Source organism: Pangasianodon hypophthalmus, chromosome 2 (assembly GCF_027358585.1).
Source record: "Pangasianodon hypophthalmus isolate fPanHyp1 chromosome 2, fPanHyp1.pri, whole genome shotgun sequence".
Classification (NCBI taxonomy): Eukaryota; Metazoa; Chordata; class Actinopteri; order Siluriformes; family Pangasiidae; genus Pangasianodon; species Pangasianodon hypophthalmus.
In genome coordinates, this window is record NC_069711.1 from 15,428,032 (window position 1) to 15,451,942 (window position 23,911).

The window sequence follows — 23,911 nt, forward strand, 5'->3', positions numbered from 1 at the left end:
TAGCCCAATTCCACAGATAAGTTACTGTAGGACAAATTTTTTTTCCTCTTCCTGTCACAATGCGGCAAATAGCACACACACACCTCATGAGTGAATTTAGCTAGTTAGCTAGTTGTGTACAATGAGTGAGATAAAGCAAAAAATGATTAAGGGAGAACTTATTACAGTGCCAAATGATGCAGGGACAGCTGCACTATAGAAGAATTGTGACCTTGTTGTTACAACCAATAAAGTGCTCAGCGGTTACGTGCAGCGTAGGACTTTTTTTGTTTGTTGTTTTTTGCAAAGTTTCATAACTGGTAAGGATGTGTTTCTCTATTTTGCTGTTGTGTGCCAGGGACCTGCTGTGCCTTGAGGAAACTGTGTTTGTTTATACGTGTTTGTTTACTGATTGTTGCATGCAATCCTGAAATACTGCATATTGCAAAAAGCTATTTGTTGTGAGAATCCGATTTCGGGTTTGGGTCGGGTCGGGTCGGGTCATACGATCTCGGGTTCGGGCTTCAATTTAAAGCCCATGCAGACCTCTACCCACTACTGCACGTCACTGCTGTGTGGGGAATAAGCTCTGGTTAGCATTGCTTGTTACAGTGGTCCTTTTCTATTGATCGATGGTGTAGAGGGGATAACAAATAGGCTTCGGTCTGTAAATGATTACCAAAAAAGTGCACCTATCATATATGGATAAGATGGCCAATGAGTGAAGATACAGGGTAGGTGTAATTAACTAGCAACTCTGGTTGTAACATCAAGCAGAGCTTGAAAACATTTATAGCCTTAAAGGAAAAAAGAGAAACAAACCCAAATACTCGTGTAATCTTGTTCTCTTGAAGATGAAAGACTTCGATAGTTATTTAAATTGTAAAGAAGTTAAAGGACCTAGCTAACTAGTAAGTAGCTTTCTTTGTCTTATTTCCATTTGTATTTCAAGGGCTACCATCTGGCTTTAATAAGACATCAAAATTAGAAGCACAGATCAAGCAGTACCTCAGAGCCTACAGTGAGTACTGTACCATGTTCCCCAAAGCAAACACATCAAGTTCTTTGTTACATTCCTTGCCCTTGCTTGTTGTTTTAAGATGTTTACCTAAATGGATGTCCAAAGCTGTGTATTGCCTTCAACCTTTTGCAGATGTGAAATACAAGTGAAAATATGATTCTCTAACACACAGGCTCATTACTGATGGAACAGATGGAGAAATCAAAAACATTCACTGAGAATCCCCATATCTTTCCTTTAATCACAAACTTCTGAATCTTCAGCTGGCTCAAGACCATTTTTCTTCTTGTTCTTTACAAAGAAGTACACTGTTAATCTTGTTTATCCTATAGGGTCAATATAAGCACTGTTAATCCTTTCTGCACACATGGAACATAAGTGCATCAAGTGGAGACAGACAACAGTCTTATAATTAAGCAAACAGTAAGAAGAGGCCAAGGGCTTGCATGCTAAGCTTCAATTGGAAATGTGCCAAATAGTATGGGTATCCATGCTGGGTAAATTATGCCTCTTTCAGATGCTCAAACTCAAATTGTTATAGTGTGCAAGCAGAAAGAAAGGCTAGATTCAGATAGCTGGTTATTATGTGTAAATTCTTTATCTGTCTACATTTGTGCATTTAAAGCTAGAGCTCACTGAAATTGTTGAAAAAGCCTGTCATATTAATGGGATCATGACATTTTGATTTTTTTTTTTTTTTTAATGACAGAGTTAATCCTATTTTCATTTTCTGCTTAAATACACACAAATCATTACATTATTAAAATGAACAGTACATTATCATCATAAGCAATATTAAGTAATAGTTATCATAAGTAATGATTTAATAATACTCATAAGTACTAATTTACTGGGACACAGCAGAGACATTTTTTAAAAATAGATTTTATTGTTCAAAATCTATGTACAAATCCTGTACTGAAAACAGAGAATCGTGTGTAAAGTTATAAAAAAAAAGTCTATTCAGTGTTAATTTTAAATTGTGTCCAGGTGTCACTCCGGTTCTTTCTAGCCATGAGTGCATTTTCCTCCCACAATAAGAGGATTCAACTCCCAGGAGCCTGCGGCTCTGCGTTAGCCTCTTGGACCACTCTCTGGGACTCTGTGGAAAGAAAATCAGAGAGTTGACCTGTCTGGCCCAGCAGTAATGCCCAGCTTTTCTGAGCAGGAAGAGATAATTTAGGAGAAATGAGTGTTACAAAAAAAAAGCAGAGAAACATCAAACATCTAGACTTTAAAAGCCTACACAGCGACCAGAAGTAGACTGCATACTGAAATAAGTTAGTGTTCCCTTGAGTGGTTTCATTACACTGCCATGTCCAATCTGTATCCTTTGGTCCCTGAAAGCCCATCAATCAGCTCTCTATACAAAGTAAACGACAGTACCAGACCAGAGGACCAGATTTTTCCATATCCCTTTTTAAAATTCAATTCAAGGGTGGCACGGTGGTGCAGTTGGTATCGTTGTTGCATAACAGGTCCAGGGTCTCCGGTTCAATCCTGAGCTCAGGTTACTGTCTGTGCATGATCATTACGCATGTGTTTCCTCTGGGTTCTCCAGTTTCCTCCCACCTCATTGGCTACATTAAATTGCCCCAGTGTTTGTGTGAATGTGTGCGGACAAGGTGCCATGTGATGGACTGGTGTTTCTGGGATAGGTGCTAGATCCACTGCGACCCTGACTAGGATAAAGCAGTTACTGGAGATGAACGAATGAACATCAATTCAGATCTAATTCTGTTTGCATGATATACACTCACTGAGCACTTTATTAGGAACAGCTGTACACCTATCATTCATGCAATTATCTAAATCAGTGAATCGTGTGGCAGCAGTGCAATGCATAAAATCATGCAGATATGGGCCAGCAGCTTCAATGTTAATGTTCATATCAACTGGCGGAATGGAGAATAAATGTGTTCTTGTTGATGAGAGAGGTCAACAGAGAATGGCCAGACCAGTTTTAGCTGACAGAAAGGCTACAGTAACTCAGACAACCATTCTGTACAACTGTAGTAAACAGAAAAGCATCTCAGAATGCACAACATGTCGAACCATAAGGTGGATGGGCTACAACAGCAGAAGACCACATCAGGTTCCACGTCAGACAAGAACAGGAATATGAGGTTGCAGTGGGCACAGACTTAACAAAACTGGACAGGTGAAGACTTTAAAAACGCAGTCTGGTCTGATGAAACTCGATTTCTGCTGAGGCACACAGAGCGTCAGAATTTGGCACCAACTGCATGAATCCATAGACCAATACCATTGTCAACAGTCCAGGCTGGTGGAGGTGGTGTAATGGTGTGGGGAATGTTTTCTTGGCACACTTTGGACCTGTTATTACCAATCAATCATCACCTGCATGCCACAGTCTATTTAAGTATTGTTGCTGACCAATTTACTCATCTTCTAATGGCTACTTCCAGCATGATGATGCACCATGTCACAAAGCAACAATCGTCTCAAACTGGTTTCATGAGCATGACAATGAGTTCAGTGTTCTTCAGTAGCCTTCCCAGTCACTAGATCTGAATCTAATAGAACACCTTTGGGATGTGGTAGAATGGGAGATTCACAGCATCAAAGTGCCATGAAGAACTGAGAGCAAAGGGAGGCCCTAGCCAGTATTAGTGTAGTGTTCCTAATAAAGTGCTCCATGTGTGTATAGTTCCATTGTTACACCTGATCAACCCACGACCAAAAAGTCATTTTGTTTAATCAGTTATTAAGAAAAACTAATTAGATTTCTTAAACAAGATTACACGACTCTACACTAATTAAAGGAAAAAAAAAACAGCAAAAGCTGTATTAGTAGAGACAATAATGTAGTGAACCATACAGGATATTCAAATCTGATTTCAGTTTAATAAGGGATAGCTTTAAGTAATGTGTTTTGACATGGTATTATACACAGGGTCTTACACTCCTCTAGAATTCCAGCTGCAGCTCGTTCATCTTTTTTATCCTTCAGCCTTCTCTCTGCTCAAGTGCTTCTCAGAGCACTTCTTGAAACATTGAGCCAAATCACACGGCTCTCATAAGAAAACTTTTCACAATTAATTAACACTACATCTAAGCGGCTTCGAGGTCAATAATCCACCTACATCATTTCCTGCAGGCATTTCAAACAAGACAACTCAAAGAGGTGTGATTAGAAAGGAAGTGGGATAGGAAGCAAGCAGGAGGCAGTGAAGTGAAGAAAACCTGCAGGAAGGCAATTTAAGAACGTTCAGTACACGGCACCTGTGGGAGATCACAACCTGTGAGGAGGCATAAGGCGCCGATGTATGATTTGAAGCAGAATTAACCAGTGCAATCCAACATGAGTTTACTAATTGATTGTGTGGAGTGTAGTAATGCATGCAGCTACACTTCCTAACTCTTCGCTATAGATTAGATGTAAAGACTTGCTAGGGCCTCCACAGCCTTAGCACTGAAGTGTTTGAAGAGAGGCTTCTGTCTCTAATAATCTGGGTGGATCAAGCCAACTATGAGTTATGTCTCCTGGTCTCGTTTCTGAGGTTTGATTGTGTCTGACATATGTTAAAAACTAATTTCATCAACTTATGCATTTCAGCTCAAATGTTAAATACACTGTGTAACCTTGAGCAGTGACTTTCCTTCACAGCTGTTTTTAAAATACACTTCACGTTCACTCAGCAGAGAGAGATACAAGGACAAAAAAGCACTGGAGATTGACCTTCAAATGCATTCAACAATATTTAAAATGTATTTGAAGGCGCATTCAGTGATTTTTGTATTTCTTACTTGTACAAATAACCTGCAAAATAAGTAGAAGTGATTAAAAAAAAATAATGATTTCAGCCATAGTCTCAGCAAATTTATTATGTGGCTGAGAAAATCCATTTGGAAAATGTGCTATGGTCCGGAGTGCTTGTTTGTGTTTTGACGGGCTTCTTGTCAATCGTTTTATAGATACTTGCTAATGCCTGTTCACTCCATCCACAGCTCAGTCTGAAATTAGCAAGCACCCAGTACAGCCAGATAATTCTCCTTTGAGCAAAAAACTATGTGGTGTTTCAAAAAAACCTAAAGAAAAGTAGGCAGTAAAAGCATAAAGAACAGTGCCAGCAATTTTCCATGATAGAGTAATTTATAACAGACCTGCTGGAAAGGTCTGTAAACTCAATCTTTATAAAGCTTTGAATTGTTTGAATGGGCTGCTTTACACAGCAAATCAAGTAGAGGTTTTTTTTTTTGCCATTACAAAGAAAAACAGGAAAGCGAAAGCACTTGACCATTCACATAAATCAGTATGAGCAAAAGTTCATGTGTTTAGTGTTATAACTTGTCACTCAAGCAGCTGAATGGAGCTTAAAATGTTAACAGTGCCAATACCAAACCTTAGAAGCCCAAAATCTCATTTATTAACCAAAAAAAAAAAAAAGACAGCGACTGCATCATTCTCATAAATCATAGTCAGATTACTAACTATAGTTGAACCACCACAGGTTCTGAGGGCAGAGCTTTATGTACATGTGTACAATCATTCAAATCATATTCAACTCCACCTACTAAACTGCTGGAGACCTAATTTTTACAAATTTTGACAAATCGTTTCTAATGCTCCTTCAATAGATACAGATCATTACAATCTACACAAGGCAAACAATAAACCAGGTCAGAAGATACAATCTTTAATACTTTTCACATTACATGTGATCCGGTCCTTACTTCCTTGTTTAGTAGGAGTGACATGATGATGTGCATTGTGGAAATGTGCCATTCATATCGTGGAAATCAGCATTCTATTAATTATGCATCTAATACAATTGCACTGTGTGAACACCAAAGGTCCCAATCTGCACAACTAATAGATTGAAAATATACAGAGAGCACACAGGTCACATGATCGCATTCTTTGAAGAAGAGTCTGTGCCATTACTGGGAATCATCTGCACTTGTGAAGTGACGATAGCTCCGGACCCCAAGGACTGACAAATGTTATACATTATACAGTTACACAACACCATTATAACCGTTAAAAAAGAGCTCTTCAGTAGCTTGCAAATGACACCATCCACGCACTGCAGAAATCTCCAGAGCCCGAGAAATAAGTCAAGGAAATTGTGCATTTTAGCAAAATTTGGAGCTTTATTTATGGTTAAATTGATGCCTCAGATGCTGCTACAGAGCTCGTTATGTTTCAATCGATCATTTTCCCCAGGTCAGAGACTTTGCTTATTCAATCAACTTTTTGGGAGAATTTATATATTTATTTATTTTTAAGATATGGCAAACCTGTAGTACATTTTGTTTAAAATATACATTTTTACCATTTTATAGACAAAAATGCACATTGTTTTGAACCGAATTGAATCGAATCGTGAAGCTAGTATCATGAAACAAACTGAATTGTGACTGGAGTGTATCGTTACACCTCTATTGTTCGGCTGTTGCTACTGTATTCTCTATAGTTGTGAACTATAGCGAGTGTGAAATAATGGCTAGTAATAAAGACTCGTACTGTGTATGTGTGTAACTGAATTAATACGTCATTTCATCCTTCTGGAGATTTTTTTTTTTTTTCAGTTTAAGAGTACATCCACATTCAATTCTGAATAATAAACTCATTATATAAAGTAGTAGCATCACAGTAATAACTAGGCCTTGAAGGGAAGTGAAGATTTTTCAAAAAAAAAAAAAAAGAACATTTTTATTTCTAGAACAAGATTACTCCATGCATTTAAAAATGTATGTAATGAAACCATAAATTTTTGATATACATGGAAAAATGTGCCTGCTAACCCATGAAAGATGACTGAGTAACCTAGGGTGCTCTGGGGAGGAGTCTTTTAAAGGGAGAAAGCAAAATAAAACTTGACATTTTTATATCCTACCACCAAGGTTCAGCACTACAGCGCACAAACAAATAAACCGGCAAAGCACAGCTGTAGCGAACACATCTAAAAATGGGATGCTGGTCACACAGCAAGACATGGTGGCAGTCGTCTTGCTAGCTGTGCATGGTTGAAAGCTGCATGGTAAAGGCCACTAAAACCCAGAGTGTGAAGGTGACATCTCCCTCTGCACGACACACTCTCAGACTGATGACACTTTTATTACAACAGCTTTACTGTAGGGAGGCGAAGGGGCCTCACACATATGTTTTCATTACTCCCAGAATGGCTAAAGCTCCTCAAAGCTGCTCCTCAGGGGAACCAGGCAGCACGACTATTAATCAAAGTCGCAAAGCAGCCATGGAGGACAACGTGACCATGTGAAATACGATAACACCTCGCTCTCTCTGGACAATTATCTGTGGAGAATTTTCAACAAATTAGCCAAGTCAAATATTTTTCAGATCAGTTCCTAACCAGTAGAGCTAATCAGTTTGGGCCATCTGAAATGGAGCGTCTTTGAGCAGCGAGAGATCGCGTGCCAAGGCCTTTTCTTCTTGGCTAAGATGGCAGAGTTAAAGAAACTGCAAATCTAAAGAGACATGCATAAACGGAGCGTGTCCTTGGATTGTCTATTCCAAGCCTTTTATCAGACTAGACATAAATTGAATGATGCAAAAGTGCAGGACAGCTGGGAAATTAGTTTATAAGCCACTGAATAAGTGAAAAGTCTACTGAGGCAATTATATTTAGAAATTATTTTTTTTTTTGCATTCTAGTACATTTGAAGACCTTTTTCTTCATTCTGTTTTATTTCGTCTGTTTATTCTATAGCCAAAAAAAAAATAAAAAAAATTTCTCTACATGACCAAAATGTGTGTGTGTGTGTGTGTGTGTGTGTATGCTAGCTCAGTTTCAGCAACTAGTTAACATTAGCTTCAGTTTAACAAACACACTGGTTTTTGTCATTGCCATTGGGATGCCATAATATTTATATACAGATATAATATACAGATTTTACATCATGTGATATTTAGACAAAGTGGTGATGGATCAGTATCGGGTATCAGCCGAGACATATAGTTCAGACATCGGTATCAGATCGAAAATGAAAAATCCCCAGCTGTAATTATGCCCAATACTGAAGTGCCTGTGTTACTTAAAAAAAAAAATCTTTACAGGCAGATTGGGGGAAAAAAGAAAAAAAAAAAAAAAACAACGAAAGAATTTTATTAGAAAAACTGTATTTCAATGGTGTTTTTTTTTGTTTGTTTTTTTTTTTTTAAAAGATGTGCGCCAAGCCGTAGTAAAGAAAAAACGGTGAGGCAAAAGTTTGGTGTGAGCAGTGCTTACTACTTAGCATCTCCTCCTTTTTTGTTGTTCACCACAGAGACCACAGTCCTGATCCTTCTTGTTTTCTTTTGGCTCAGACAGAGGCTTATAAATTTACATGTTAAAGTTCTCCTAGATAAAGCTGATGCAACACAAAAATAAACACAACCAGACACAAATCTGCTTCTTCCATATCCTTTCCATTCAGCGAGTCAGCTTTTTCTGCCAGGTGAATTTTATTCGCCATTGGTCTGATCAGTGATTTAGCTGAAAAAACAAACAGTATAGTTTTTAGGAGTGCCCCATATCACCATAACATGAGGTCAAACATTGTAAATTTTACAGCTGAACCCTATATGTTTACACATCTACCGTATCAATCTCCAAATCGAATCGGTAGGTCCATGGATTGTACACACACACACAGTCACAGCCATAATTAAACTTGAATTTCTGCTTGTGGAAAAAAAATGAGGTGCTTAAGTGATTGTGATGGCTGAGGTCAAATACAAGAATGATGAAGCACCTCACACACACTTTAACTGTTTTTCCTCCGCCATCGCCTTTTACAGCTCTCATCAGACTGACAGCATTTCAATTAACAGCTGTGTCAGAGGGTTTATGACACAAGCTGAAAGTTGCAGATAAGGTTTCTCCGTGAAGAAAAACTCACCTAGGTGAAATCTTACCCAGAATATGGCACTAAGCATTAGCTTCGCACTCCCAGAGTAGACAGTTTAAAAGGAAAACAAATAACAGAGCTGGGGTTCAGTGACAGCAATGGTTAAATTACCCTTTAGACTAATCCGAGATGGAGCAGGGAATGTTTCACAAACACAATGCTGAAGTCATTGTGAAGACAAATCCATTATCAAAACACATGACACTAAAACCACTTTAATTCACTGGAGGGCATTAAATCTAGCATTTTACACTTGTATCCAAAATTTCTGAGGGCTTTTTAGATGCAGCTTTCTCCTTGCACTCCCAACTATGTATCATTAACAATATCAAAATCTACCTTCTTTTTTAAATTATGAATCTTCCTCTCATCACTCATCATCCTATTATAAGCAAAGGGATCATTTGTGCCTCTATAATTTGGCCGGAGGTTACAAGATGACAGCATCCAGAGAAAACCAAGCCAATCACGCAGTGAATAATTATAATTAAGATTAATTAACAGTGCCGTTTGTGGTCAGGCTTCAGAAAAGAGGTGAATTATAATATGTATAAATAATAGGTATTTATAACTGATGTCTTCAACCACCAGTTATTGTTCATAGCTCTCAAAAGTTAATAGTTTTAGTCTCCTTTTCTTTTACATATTTTACTAAGGGCCATATTCAGAGTCAAAATGACTTAAGTAATTTCAAAAGCTTTGCAAGTAGACATATATTGTTTAACTTGGCATTCTGGGAGACCCATTCAGATTATTAAAATTATATGAGCGTAACTCATGCCTTTGAGGTTGACATTTTACTTGTCTATACATCACTTGCCTTAAAACAAGCAGAATTAAAGAATATATCTTTAAAACAAGCAGACTGATAAAGCATATCGAATTTACTAATATGCTGTATATTGTAACACAATACAGCATCAAAAAGGTGAACAATAGTTCCAGGTCATGTGAGCAGATAACTGTGACATGCCTCTGTTTTTGTCACCCTGCATGTGTAGGTGTCATGGCAGTGCTTAGATCTACAGAAAATTCCTCAGGCTTGAATATGGATGTGAGCAATTTTGCCAATAGACCCCTGCTTAACTGCCAACTAATAAAATCATTATTTAATTAAGCAAGATATAGAGCAAATTTAGCAGAAATACGGAACAACTGTTTATGTATCAGGGTAAAGAGATGCTTGAAATGTGATCGGAGTTTCTGACTGCAAGAATTCTAACTGAACATGCTGCTGATTACACTGTAATCAGAAACTGTCTACCCAACCCAGGCTTTATGAAGTTCTCATAAAGCATTTCATGTGACAGCGAATGTAATCCTGACTAATACTATTAAATTAACATCTATTTATATGTTTAGTTGAAACTGATCATTAGAAACCCCCCCAACACACACACACACACACACACAGACAGAATTTCACAACTAGTTTTCTAAGTAACATGATAGCAAGCTAAAGGATGCCTGACAGTCATGGTTGCAACTGTATTATTCCATGAAATTGTATCTCCAGTCGTCACGTTCTTAATAATGGTATTGTTTAACTTGGTCTCTCAATTGTAATTAATCAGAATTCACTGTTAATGTTAGGCTAACGCAACGGTCATTGTTTTTAATCTTTCTTTCATATGATATCCACCAGAAATCACTCCTGCTCCTGTCAAAATTCTTATGAATTTTGCAGCAGACTGGCCTGATAATTTAACACGCTTACAATATTACCAGTAATACCAGTAATGAATAAATGGTGGACACATGAGCCATATATCTATTGCAAAGTCTAAAGAAAACGAGATAGCGATCAAGATCTGGATTGCAGATTCAGTTCTGTAGTCCAACTCTGCTCTACGTGTAGCAGAGTAACACAAACAGCTTGCCAAACAACTGGTGAAACTCTTAATTTAATAACTCGAGAGAAGGCAAATTTAATAAACTAAGAAACTGTGACAGATATGTAGAGGAAGTGAATTATGAAATTAAAAACTGGCAAGCAGGAATTGCACCAGAACAGGACATTACCATGAATAACACTGTACTTGTGTTAGGACAGAATATAAAAGGATCTCCTGAGAGACCGATTACAACCTACTTGTAAATAATTGTTACAGTTAACATTTGACTCGTCATGTTTATATTTTGATAGATCAGCTCTGAAGATGCACTGTAAGGAAATCTGAGGCAGTGCAAGGAAAATTAAAAGTCCTCATTCTCCTATAATAGATTGTAAGTGAAGCCTGCAGTCACTCCAAATGCATTATTATTATTTGGTCCTCACTCTATTGTTTTCCTCTGTAAAATATAGGCTTACAGATTTTTATCCTTAGTCACATTCTACTCCATTCTTAATCATTTCCTGCCTGCTGTCTCCTCCTCTTTATCTCTCTCCACCTGCTCTCTAAAGCCAAGCTGTTCTCAAGTTGCCCATGTGTCTGGGCTATATGAAATTATATAAAACTCATAATTCTGTATTCTCTGTAACTCTCTATAAAGAAAATGCCCCTCAACATGGAATTCCTAACGGGAACATCAAGGAGTCATCAACCTCAAGTTTAGCACAAGACATCATATCAGCGAAGTACCACTGCCCTAATTTTTAATAAGATTAGAGTAGTATTTGCTTCACCTCACTCAATATAGAGAAACAGTAGTGAGCCAGCTTGTTGCTAGCAAAAGGCAAGCTTTCATGGAGGGCACCCATGTTTTCCCCACTTTTGTAGCTAGAAAGACTGGAGGTCGAAAATGACTTAATTCAGAGTTTCAATTTCCCACTTCTAAGTCAACTGCAGCAAAATCCAGCCCAAAGGCATGAGACTATACAACATTTAAGCTTTCACTTGCTTGATCTATTGGCTATATCTTGTTATTGTTAAATAAAATAGTATAGATATGATTAAAATATTATTTATTAAAATAAAAGTAGATTAGAAGAATAACTTACACAGGTAGCTTCCTTCTGGTCTTCAACTGAAAACATCAGAAATGGAGCTACAACACAAAACCAAAGAAATGTTTACTTGGCATTTATACTATGTGGAGATTGAACAGTGAGACAGGGCGTAGTAGAACATCCGAGCAGTGATCACCAGCCTTGTTCCTGGAGATACAGCCAGAATTCAGTTTCCAACACTAATCCAGCTAAGCTGATCCAACTAATCATGCAGACGGATTTTCTGGAGCAGATGTGTGGACTAAGGGCTGGAACTGATCTCTGCAGGACCAGGGCTGGGGATCACTGCTACAGGAGGTATAAAAGGACATGAATGCCATCATGAGACTTAGGCTTATGCAAACCTGATGTGATGACATGTACGTAACAGAGTAAATACATGTCAAATGTGTTTGGAATGAAGCTGTCTGCTTAGATTATTGTGTCCCAAGCGTTTGCTGGTTCTTCAAATGCTAATCTATATTAACAAAGAGGGGGCAGGCAGAGCCATTCTTTGAGATGAAGGAAGATTAAGGAGCTGCCACAGCAGACAAAATTAGTCAATGATGGACTGCAGATGTGATTGTTTTCCTTTAGCAGTTTCATCAATCACTGTATCCACATTTAACTCATAAGAAGGAAAAATACACTAAACAGTGTCGAGGCACTTACAAGTAATATAATTCTTGTAATACAAGATTTAGACATACACAAGTTCTCAACAATCTATAAATCATCTGAATGTGGCAAAAAAAGAGAAAGGGAAAGAGAAAGGCATGCCACATCCAGGTCTACATGTGTGATGATTACAATACTGTGTTGCACTAATGAAAAGCATATAATTAGAACAAAGCCACTTTCAGGCCAGGACAAAGTAAGGAAATTGCAAAGCTGGAGGTGGGGTGGTGAGAGGAGAGGCATTGCCACTGATGTAATGAAGAGCCAGTGCAAGCAAAATTGAGGCAGTGGAAGGGAAATTGAAAAAGCTTTTGGCTTTCAATAAAGTTTAAAAGATTGCAGGTGATTTCATGCAGTCATTCCGAATGCATTATTTGGTTCTCAGTCTATTGTTATTTGTTCCTCTGTGATGTATAGTATATGTACTACGTATTGTACAACTTAGTCATGCTCTACTCCATTCTTTATCTTTCTCTGTACACATTTCCTCTTCTTCCTAATCTCCTTCCACCTGCTCTCTTAAAATAAATCTGCTCTGAGTGACCCAAGCTATGAAAACAGCAGTGATCGATTTCATGTCCGATTAATAAAAAAAAAAAAAAAAAAAAAACGAAGGGGGGGGGGGGGGGGGTGTCCCAAAACAAACAAGCACGCGCGCGCACACACACATATTATATACATTTTTCAAAAGTATAATAAAAAAATACATTTATTGAACCTTAGAAATAATAATAACTAAACACACACACACACACACACACATTTGCCTTGTCATGACCATGCAGCATACAAGCACATCAGGACTGCCTCACCATGGCCATGAGAAGATGAAATGAAGCTGCTGTAACAGACCAGATTAATTGGTGACAGACAACATCTGTGATCAGTTTATTTTAGAAGTTTCATCCTTCATACACCTCCATATTTAGGAAACATTTTTCACACTAGATTCATGTGTAATACTTTTAAAAGGAGCATAACATGAGCATGGAGAATTATCAGAATAAAGTTGGACTAACATTAAAATGAGTGAAACCAGTAGGAAAACAGGAAACTATTTGAAAAAATTAAATCAAACGTACACATATGGCAGCGTGAACAGCTTCACACTGGTGCTACAAAAGTGTACCAAAGACAGTCATCTGGAATGTGTCATGACCTGACACATTTGCCATATTGTCGCATTTAAGTTATCATCAGCATAACGGTGAAAACTGATTGCAATGACAGCAAATTATGTGACCGATGGGCAATGTGTAAATTATGAAGAGAAAGAGCCAGAGGAGGAGAACAGGTCCCTGGGGAATGCCTTTGCTGATGAATGCCAGTGAATTGTTGTCTGTCTGTCTCTCAGGAACATTTCAAATAAACACCAACATATATTCAGCAGGGCAGAAGAACTAATTCAGGACTGGGGCAGGTGCAGGGGGTGTAGGTCTGCAAGATTAACTCAGTTCAGGGGTCTGTTCTTAATGCAATACCCAAGTAGTTTCAGCACACAGATTACACTGCTCCAAGTAAATCCACTCCTTCAATAACTTTCTCATTTTAGATGGACAGAATGAAGAAACTAAGATCATATCAAGTGCACCGTGTGTGCGTCTAGTGAGAGAGGAAACAAAGAAATACATTTCATCCACCAACTACCCAGTGTACTTTACTTATGCAGGTACAGATTGTATATATTTATGAAACGTATAGTTTCGGTTCTATTATCTGATTATCTGTGCTGTGTTCAAAGTTGTAAAATCCCTGTTAGAGGCACACCTGTGGCTGCTTCACAATAATTAATTTTTGCTTTAATGCTCCTGGTTTTAAAACAATAAGAGCATTACCCTTAAGCCATTGTTCTGTCCATGGAATGCCCGTGGGTTTTAGGCACTCTGCTTCACATCGTACCGAAGAACACCCTTACACATGATAAATTCACTGCAACACACACCCTCTAATGGCTTATTGCTTTATTTTAGGTGAACCAGGATCCAGATAAACTTCCACCATCTTATAATTCACAGTTAAGCTGAATCCCAAATGACTTTCTATTCACTATACTGTATATGCATACTCACTACATAGTTTGCAAGATCCTTTAATAAGGCTACTTGTTCTGCAGGGAGCACATGTTTTGCTGATCACATTCTACCATCCATAATATTAATTATTAATCTGAACTGCTTTTCTGATGTATAACTATGCTAATTCCTTAAAAGTTCTGCCATAAAAATCAAGGAACAAAAAAAAAGTACAAAGGTTTCATTAGTTTCAGAAGTCAAAGGTTTAAACAGCAAACTGAATAAAGCTGAAGATCTTTTATTTTAGCAAAGGCCAGAAAGTGAGATTCCACTGGAAGTAGCAGCATCTCCAGCAGTTCAGAGAATTTCTGCACTGTTCACAGTAGCACTGTTCAGATTGGACCATTTAAGAAATGGCAGCAAACCACATGGAAAACTTACACACACCGAAAAATAATATATTAGTTATGAGAAATATGACGGTTCAAGCCTACTAGTGTTCCAGCATCAGTTTTAATATTAGCACAGAAAGTGCTGCATACAAGCAGTGGGTCTCAGTAAAATAATACTAATACTAATAATTGTGGAAATATTTGATATCAGAGAAAACATATTTGATATTAAATCCTGTAACAAATGGCAAAGACTAGGATTGGATTTGGAAAATATATTTATTTTTGGAACTGAAAATGTTTCCATATAAAGAGACTAGACTGGTTTTTCTTCTTATATTTATACCTTTTTATATTTATTATATTTACTATGTAAGTGATTTCTGTGTGAAAGCATTTAACTATTAACTATTTATTTAATGTGCTAAATAAAAACATCTTAATATTTGGCTGTTTTAAAGAAAACACTATTGAATAGATACCAGAAAACAATATCAGATAGCGGCTGATATCAATACAATTAATTATATTTATTGTTATAGCACACTTAGGGTCCCTGGAGGCCTAGTGGTTAGGCCTGGTTCGATTCCTGGCTAGGGAACCACCCCAGCCACTGGGGTTGCGTGCAACAGTGAGCTCTCTGTGCTGGTCCCAAGCCCAGATAAAATTGGGGAGGGTTGCGTCAGGAAGGGCATCCGGCGTAAAACTGTGCCAAATCAAATAAGTGGACCAATGATTCACTGTGGCGCCCCCTAACGGGAGCAGCAGAAAGAGGAACAACATTTTTATAGCACACTTGGCAAATTCAAGGTTACTTTACAAAATCCAGGACAGAAATCAGAAATAGTTGCGGCAAAATTAAATAGAACAAAATAAAGCATTTGTATAGTAAATATGAATAGGAAATTAACTGTGGCACAAGACCACGGATAGCCTTAAAGATTTTTTTTATAAGAAGTTTATGGAGTTTAGCAGGGGGTTTAGCAGGACAACCAATAAAATAATCAAGATGGGAACTGATGAAGGGAAGAACTAGTGTTTCTGCATCTTTGCTGTTGATTAGAAGGTGAAGTCTAGCAATATTGTGAGGGTGTAGGAAGGCTTTGGTTAGTGAGCTGATAAAAGTTAACAAGCAGAACTCAATACCAACAACTACAGTCCTTCTTGTTCCCAAATTTGTATGCCTGAAATACCCTTAAAATATACTCTAAACAGGAAGACAGCTATTGACGAAAATCTATTTCATAAATAATTCCATATAAATCCAATAAAAATTCAGCCACTCATTTTTGAGATATTGCACTAACAAGAATCTCAGAAAACAATGTCTCCAGCACCTAGTGGCAGAGGCATGAAAATACTAAGTACAGGCAGTTTGCAAGTGTTTAAACTGGACTTCATTAATGTCAACAGGTCACACAGGTCAGAATGGGCACTAACAAGATGGACCAATTAAAAGAACTTCTGTTTTGTCAATAATGAGTGTAAGGAAACTGGAACTCATCTAGATCATAATAGAGAGTTGAGGAAAAGGCATACTGGGGCTATAACTGATATAGATGCAAAGGTCATCAGCATAACAGTGAAAACTGAGGCCATGATGGTGAATTACGTAACCAAGGAACAGTTACATGTAAATTATGAAGAAAAGAGGTCCAAGAAGAGATCCCAAGGGGCTGCCTTGAGTGACCTGAACAGTGGGGGATTTGCTGTAGAATAGCAATGAAGTTTTCTATGTCTGTAAGGTAAGACATAAACCAATAAGGGTGGTAATGCCAAAAGCTGAGAGGAGATGGTCAAATGTAAAGGTCAAAGAGAAGACGAGCCCAAGTGTCAGATGCAGCAAGATGGAATGCGTTAATCACCCGCAGATGATCAATCTCAGTGCTGAAAAGGGGATGGAAAAAAGGCTAGAAATGTTCGAAAAGATTACTTGTTGCCTGCACTTGGGAGTCATTGACTATTTCCACCAGTTTGGCAACAACAGGTGGATTTGAGATTAGCCGATGGTTATTTATATCGGCAGGATCTAAATCAGATTTCTTAAGAATTGGTGTGAGTGCAGCTGTTTTCAGATCACAATCAGTGGGGTTAGCTTCACAATCTTGAATACCATACTGTATGTTTGCAAATGCGGGATCATAGTTTTTAGATGACTGCGACCGACAACAGCAGGAACTCCACCCCTAGATATAAGATGACACTTTGAGCAGGTTCATGTGTAGGTAGTCATCGCCTCTTTGCTATGTTTCAATAAGAAGCAACATATCCAATTAATTGTTGGGGATTATGTCAGTGTGGCTTTTTCACTTACAAATAATTTAACAGAGCAATACGGGCATTGCACACAGTATCTTCTCACAGTAGGAGGGGTCTCTAGGGAGAGCTGTGAGATCACCAAAGTTTATTCCATGGGGCTTAAATAAAAAAAGAGGACTAGTGAATGTCCAACCTGTTGGACCAGACAGAAGGGACTGTGGTGGGCAACAAACAACAGCTTGTCAAGAGTATCTGTAATTCCAATCTCCTTGAAAGAACCATAAATTACAGTTGTTAAGAAGGGGCTGAAAGTTCAAACTGCGAAGCTGCAACAAAGTTGAAATTGAAAACTGTGTCAATCATGTAGCTTGCCAGTAACTTTGCACAAGCACTCTGATACAGGTTAACTGTTTATCCAAAGCATGCATGGTTGTCCACTAGAAAGCAGGCAGTGTAGTGCTCAAAGACTTGCCAAATAAAATGCCAGACACCTCACATACACTGCTAGAACACAGTGCCTCACAGCACTAACTACAGGTGCTGTGAGGCACTGTGTTCTAGCAGTGTCTAGCCGGTGCTGAGAAAGATGGACACCTAACAGAAGATTGATAGGGGAAAGACAAACAGCCACATAGAAACTGTCAAACCTAGCTAGAAAGAGTGGAGGCTCGATTAACATCCATGCTGAAAAGATGTGTATCAAACCAGGGGCAGCCTGGCAGTAACTAGTGGACTGGCCTCTGAAAATAGTGACAGTGAGAAGAACTTAGGATATGCAAGACCAAGACTACTGGAGTCACTCACTCACATCCAGGTCAGACAGAGACAGGAAAGACTTGTGCTTTGTGTTCAGGTATAGTGGATGGAAAGTGACAGTGGTGTCCTATTAGGATTTCATCTAAAGTGCTGGTACTCTTCTAGAAGACCAATCCTGTTAGAATAGACAATTCTGGGATTTCTTGTGAATGAGAGCAATACACTGAAAGAAAACAGCAGAAATTCAAAGGCCCACTGCTTTTCTGAGAAAAAAAAAAAAAGAGAGAGAACAAACAATTTGCATCTTATTTTCCTATCTTCATTGAGATTTCCTTAAAATTAGCGTTAGGATATAGTCAATGTTGAATTTAAAGTGATTAATATTATACTCATAATTATGGTAGGGCACACAGTCATCTAATAATACTTTTATTGCTGCTTCAACAGATCATCTGGAACAAACACTTGACTTGAACCTGACTGTTCTTGACACTAAAGACAAAAAATAGATATAAACCATCTAATATTAAGAATTAACTAGACATCATGCTTATTATTATTATTGAATAGACAGTGCATTCACTGACAGTGGCTGTGCAAACAGTGATAACCTACAATCATGTCACAGAAAACTGAACCATAGGTTCTACACATATGCTCAATCAATATTTGCACTGTTAAGTATACTGCCTGAGCAGAAAATAAAACAGATGGAGTAATATTAAACAGCATAACCTAAAGAAATATGTATAAATTATGTCCTACAACTTCAACTAGACCAAACTCTAACACTGTATTCAGAGTGTCCAAGGTCAGCATCCTCCATGAGTGGAAAAACTGTATGATTAAGCCAAAAAAAAAAAAAAACAGTTGATTTGGCTCTAGAACAGAAGAATACTTTTCGCTGTAATTGGACAAATCCCACTGAATAATCCTGCTTAAATCCAAAGTGATTATTTTTTATGGCTAAGAAGTGAGATTAAGCACACGGTAAAGAGATAAACCTCATAGTTATACTCCATACTCTGTTTTGTAGTCATAAATAAATCATACGAAGTAAATCATTTAAATGCAGTTAGACCACAAAAACATAGCATTAAATGAATCCTCGGTTGGTTTATTATTTTGTGAATGGAATTTAATCTGAGTAAAGTAACTAGGTAGCATAAATTAGGAATCAATATTGTAACAAAATGAAGGATGTGGCATTTCAAATGCCAATGACGCACTGATAGGAGATTCGCAGAAATGCAACATTAAGGCATGAAAAATGTCAAGACCAGGAAAAAGCTATGCCTTAGAAATGTGTGGAAATGCCTTACAAAAAAATCGCAACAACCAAACTTCTTTATAAATTATAGCACAAAAACATGATGTACTAAAATAGTACTGTATAAAAACATTTTATAACATTTTATTAAAAGAATGGCAAAGCATCTGTGAGTTCATGTGTAGAGAAGGTGGGACTTAGAAACAACCATATGTTTAAAAAAAAAAAAAAAAAAAAAAAAAAAAAAAAATATATATATATATATATATATATATATATATATATATATATATATATATACATACACACACACACACACACACACACACACACATATATATACACACACATACACATATATATACACACACACACAAACACACACACCCAGATCAGCCATAACATTAAAATAACTGAGAGGTGACGTGAATAACATTGATTATCTCGTCACAATGGCATCTGTCAAGGGGTGGGATATATTAGGCAGCCAGTAAACAGCCAGTTCTGGAAGTTTGTGTGTTGGAAGCAGGAAAAATGGGCAAGCGTAAGGATCTGAGCGACTCTGACAAGGGCCAAATTGTGACGACTAGATGACTGGGTAAGAACATCTCTGAAATGCAGATCTTTTGGGGTGTTCCCAGTATGCGGTGGTTAGTACATACCAAAATGGTCCAAGGAAGGAAAACCAGTGAACCAGCGAGAGGGTCCTTGGGTAAACTTGGGTCCTGGTATTCATGTAGAAGTTACTTTAACACGTACCACCTACCTAAACTTTGCTGCAGACCAAGTACACCACTTCATGGCAGCGGTATTCCCTAATGGCAGTGGCCTCTTTCAGCAGGCCTAATGCACCCTGCCACACTGCAAAAACTGTTCAGGAATGGTTTGAGGAACATGACAAGAGCTCAAGGTGTTGACTTGGCCTCCAGGTTCCCCAGATCTCAATCCGATCGAGCATCTGTGGGATGTGCTGGAAAATCTCGTCTTGATCCATGGAGGCCCTACCTCACAACTTACAGGACTTTAAGGATCTGCTAACATCTTTGCGCCAGATACCACAGCACACCTTCAGAGGTCTTGTGGAGTCCATGCCTCGACGGGTCAGAGCTCTTTTGGTGGCACAAGGGGGACCTACACAATATTAGGCAGGTGGTTTTAAGGTTATGGCTGATACACACAAACAGTCAGGTCCATAAGCATTTGGACAGTGACAATTTTCACAATTATGCCTTCATGTACACCATCACAATGCATTTGAAACGAAGCAATCAAGATGTTACTGAAGTTCAGTTTTGTCTTCAGTATGTGAAAAGCATGCTCAGTTGGGTTGAGGTCATCAGACATTTAAGAATATTTAATTTCTTTGCCTTAAGAAGCTCTTTGTTTGCTTTCGCTGTACATTTTGGGTCATTATCCAGGTGTACTGTGAACCGCTGTCCTATTGGTTTTGCAGCATTTGACTGACTCTGAGCAGAAAGTATAGCTCTATACACTTCAGAATTCATCACTCTACTTCTATCAGCAGTCACATCATCAACAAACACCAATGACCCAGCCATACATGCCCATGCTACAACACAGATGAAGTGGTATGCTTTGGATCATGAGCCCTCCCTTTCCTTCTCCATATTCTTCTCTTCCCATCAATCTGGTACAACTTAATCTTGCATCAGAATGAGCCAGGCTTTTTTTTTTTTTAAAGCAAAGTCTAATCTGGCCTTTCTGCTCTTGAGTGTTTCTCTCTTGGTTTCATCTTGAGGAAATACCTCTATATTTACATTCATGAAGGAGTCTCTTTATTGTAGGCTTTGACAATGGTACGCCTACCTCCTCCAGAGTGTTCTTGACTTGGCTAGATTTTGTGAAAGGGGTTTTTCTTCACCAAGGAAAGAATTCTGCAATGATCCACACTAGTTGTCTTCTTCCATGGTCTTGCATCAACACCTCTTTGATCTGCACAGTGAGAGTTCCCACGAACAGCTACCAAATGCAAATTCAACATTTGGAATCAACTCCAGACCTTTTATCTCCTTAAGTCTCATGAAATAAGGAGGAAACAGGCCATGTCTGGCCATTTAACTCCTTATCAGTCAATTGTCCAATTAATTTTGAGCCTGTGAAAAAGGAGTGACTGTGAAAAATGGCTGTAATTCCTAAACGACTAATGCAATATTTTTGTTAAACCCCTTGAATTAAAGCTGAAAGTCTACACTTCAATCACAACTTGATTGCTTCATTTCAAATCCATTGTGGTGGTGTACAGAGTCAAATTGTGTCACTGTCCAAATGCTTTACGGATCTGAATATATGTGGGGGGAGAGAGAGGGAGAGAGAGAAAAACTGGAATACAATCCACTGTAAACAATCTTATAACACTATTGTCACTGACTAAAATACAACACAATCTCCTTCCTCAGGCTCTAATCTACAGTCTACCAAAGCATAGATCTCCCATGTCTTTGCTCTGCATATTGCACTTCTGGTGACATACTGGACATATTTCATGTTTTTAATTCATCCACATCCCTGTCAAAATGTTTCAGATCAGCACCGAGATGAAGAGATCATATTTTCCTTTTTTCTGTAGCACTCTCTCTGGCTCTGTGCTTTCTGTAAGAAAAAAGAAATTTCTTTAAAAACAGTTTCAGAAATATTCAAAGAAAGCTGCCAAGTGTGTGGCAAACAAAAGGCTTTTTTCATTTATTCACCTTAGCTTAATCATTTTACTTCTTATGAATAGTGTACCGGTAACATACCACAAATCTAAAAATTAAGCATCCAAGTGCTTCACAGAACTCAAATGCAAATGGCATAGAATGATGCCAAATTGATCTGCACAAAATTTCCACTTTTCCACTCCAATTTCCATTTCCATTATAATGAAAACCCTGCAGATCAAATTAAAAACAGACTTGACCTTAATTATTTTCTTTAGAAGTACAGCTGGAGCTTAATGTGTGTGAGAAGTGGGGACACACGCACGCACGCACACACACACACACACACACACACACACACACACACACACACACACACACACAAATAAATACTACATATATGAAAAGAGCAGAATTTCACAGTATGATTAGGCTCAACACTATCATACAGGGCACAACTGTGATGGTAATCCTAGCTCTATCAATGTCTTGAGGTGGATAAAGCAAACAAATCAGGCACCAGGCTTTACTGTATTACTTGGACTCACCATCTATCAATTCTAACGGCGCTGAAGAACAACTCTGAAGTTCCACTTAATTGCGTGGTGGCCTTTGAAAACTCTTCACACCTATATATAATTCTGAAAACTATCGGCTTCGCTGAACTGAAATATCTTACTCTTTTGCATCTACTAATCAAATGTTCTAGTAATTACCCCAAAAAGTGAAAATGGAGAAAACTACATTTGAAGATTCCATTTTAATTCCACTGAAACATGCTCAGTCTACCTCTACATTTACAACCTAATCTACTCATGGAAAAACAACATTACTGCCTAATTTGAAAGAATTATGGGAAATTAATTCTCACTTTGATTTTCAGCATCATCCACATCAGTCTGTCTCACCAACTGAGGTCAGCCATGTCATTCAAACACAAGCCTCATTGTTCTTCAAATGACTCGTATCTAGCTCACACCACAAACAAGATTTGTGGGGAAATAATCACTAATTAATTCAGCCAGTTCTGTTTTGTTGACTAGATTTCTTTTAATTAAAGGTTTTATTAGGTCACGTAAACATTTATAAAAATTACATTGTGTAAGCTCTCTTCTTGGGTTCTTTGATGATGTGATGGAGTGGGCGCATCTTGAACTTTTTGACTGCCACTATCAGACTGAAGACACTTACTTAATTAGTCTTGTGTCAATTTTGTTATGACATGTAACTATCCAAAAACTTGATCAAATTGTGAGAATAGCACATTTAGCTAGCAAGGTCTAGATATCTTTAGATTACCTCTGTTTTTGTTAAACTGGCTCCTTATCAGACATGAACATCATAAATAAATACATTTCTATGTAGATTTGGTCAAAATTGGCAGAAAAAAATTTTTGGGTTAAAACCAGATTGATTATTTGTCTGTTTTCCAAAATTCAGCCTAAGTGTCTTGCAACGGGTGTTTTCAGGCCTCCTCACAAACTGCTATACACCATATTATATGAGGTAAAAACAGATCATTGGAGACTTGCCCAGACTCAATTCTATGTACATGTGGAACTTATTTATTACTCTTATGCAAGGTTTTTAGTGTTTACCTACTCTCAGTGTATGTACAATTAACAAAAACAATGCAAAGTTTTAAACTGTGAGTAACAGAACACATTCCAAAATGTATGATATGGATGCAGGTTACACGCTATTCTAAAATGGGTGCAATCCATCTTGGCTTGACATCTTTGATCAATTATGCAAAAAATTCCCTAAAGCAATTATGCGGATAAACAGATCAATAATTCCCACAGCAAGAGGATCTGTGTCAGAGCTTTTCTTCCATTAACGCTGCTGCAGGACATGCATCCCTGGCTATGCAGCGCATGGTTTCAGAAACAATAATTAGAGCAATCAACAATGGTGCATCATAATGATGACATTGACTGCTGCCATATGACCCACAAATAGGACATAACAGACATAATATCATGAATAATAATTATATGTTGAGCATTCTAATAAACCGAAATGCATTAATAGGCATAAATAACAAGCAAAAAAGGAAATCCCTGGAAAGAGAATTCAC

At 37.8% G+C, this 23,911-nt stretch overlaps 1 protein-coding gene across 5 annotated transcripts in view; it reads right to left on the reverse strand.

Moving 5' to 3' along the window:
- Nucleotides 1-1,867: 1,867 nt before the first annotated feature.
- Nucleotides 1,868-23,911, reverse strand: part of rad18 (RAD18 E3 ubiquitin protein ligase) — a 62,578-nt gene continuing 40,534 nt past the window's right edge. Inside the window, exons 13-14 of one of the 5 annotated variants that reach the window (XM_034314051.1) lie at nt 11,820-11,866; nt 1,868-2,102 (exon numbers count right to left, since the gene is read on the reverse strand). In XM_034314051.1, the coding sequence (XP_034169942.1) occupies nt 11,842-11,866 (25 nt within the window). In that variant the 3' untranslated portion in view covers nt 1,868-2,102; nt 11,820-11,841. The other 4 variants (XM_034314053.2, XM_034314047.1, XM_053230182.1 and 1 more) reach the window with 4 other exon arrangements.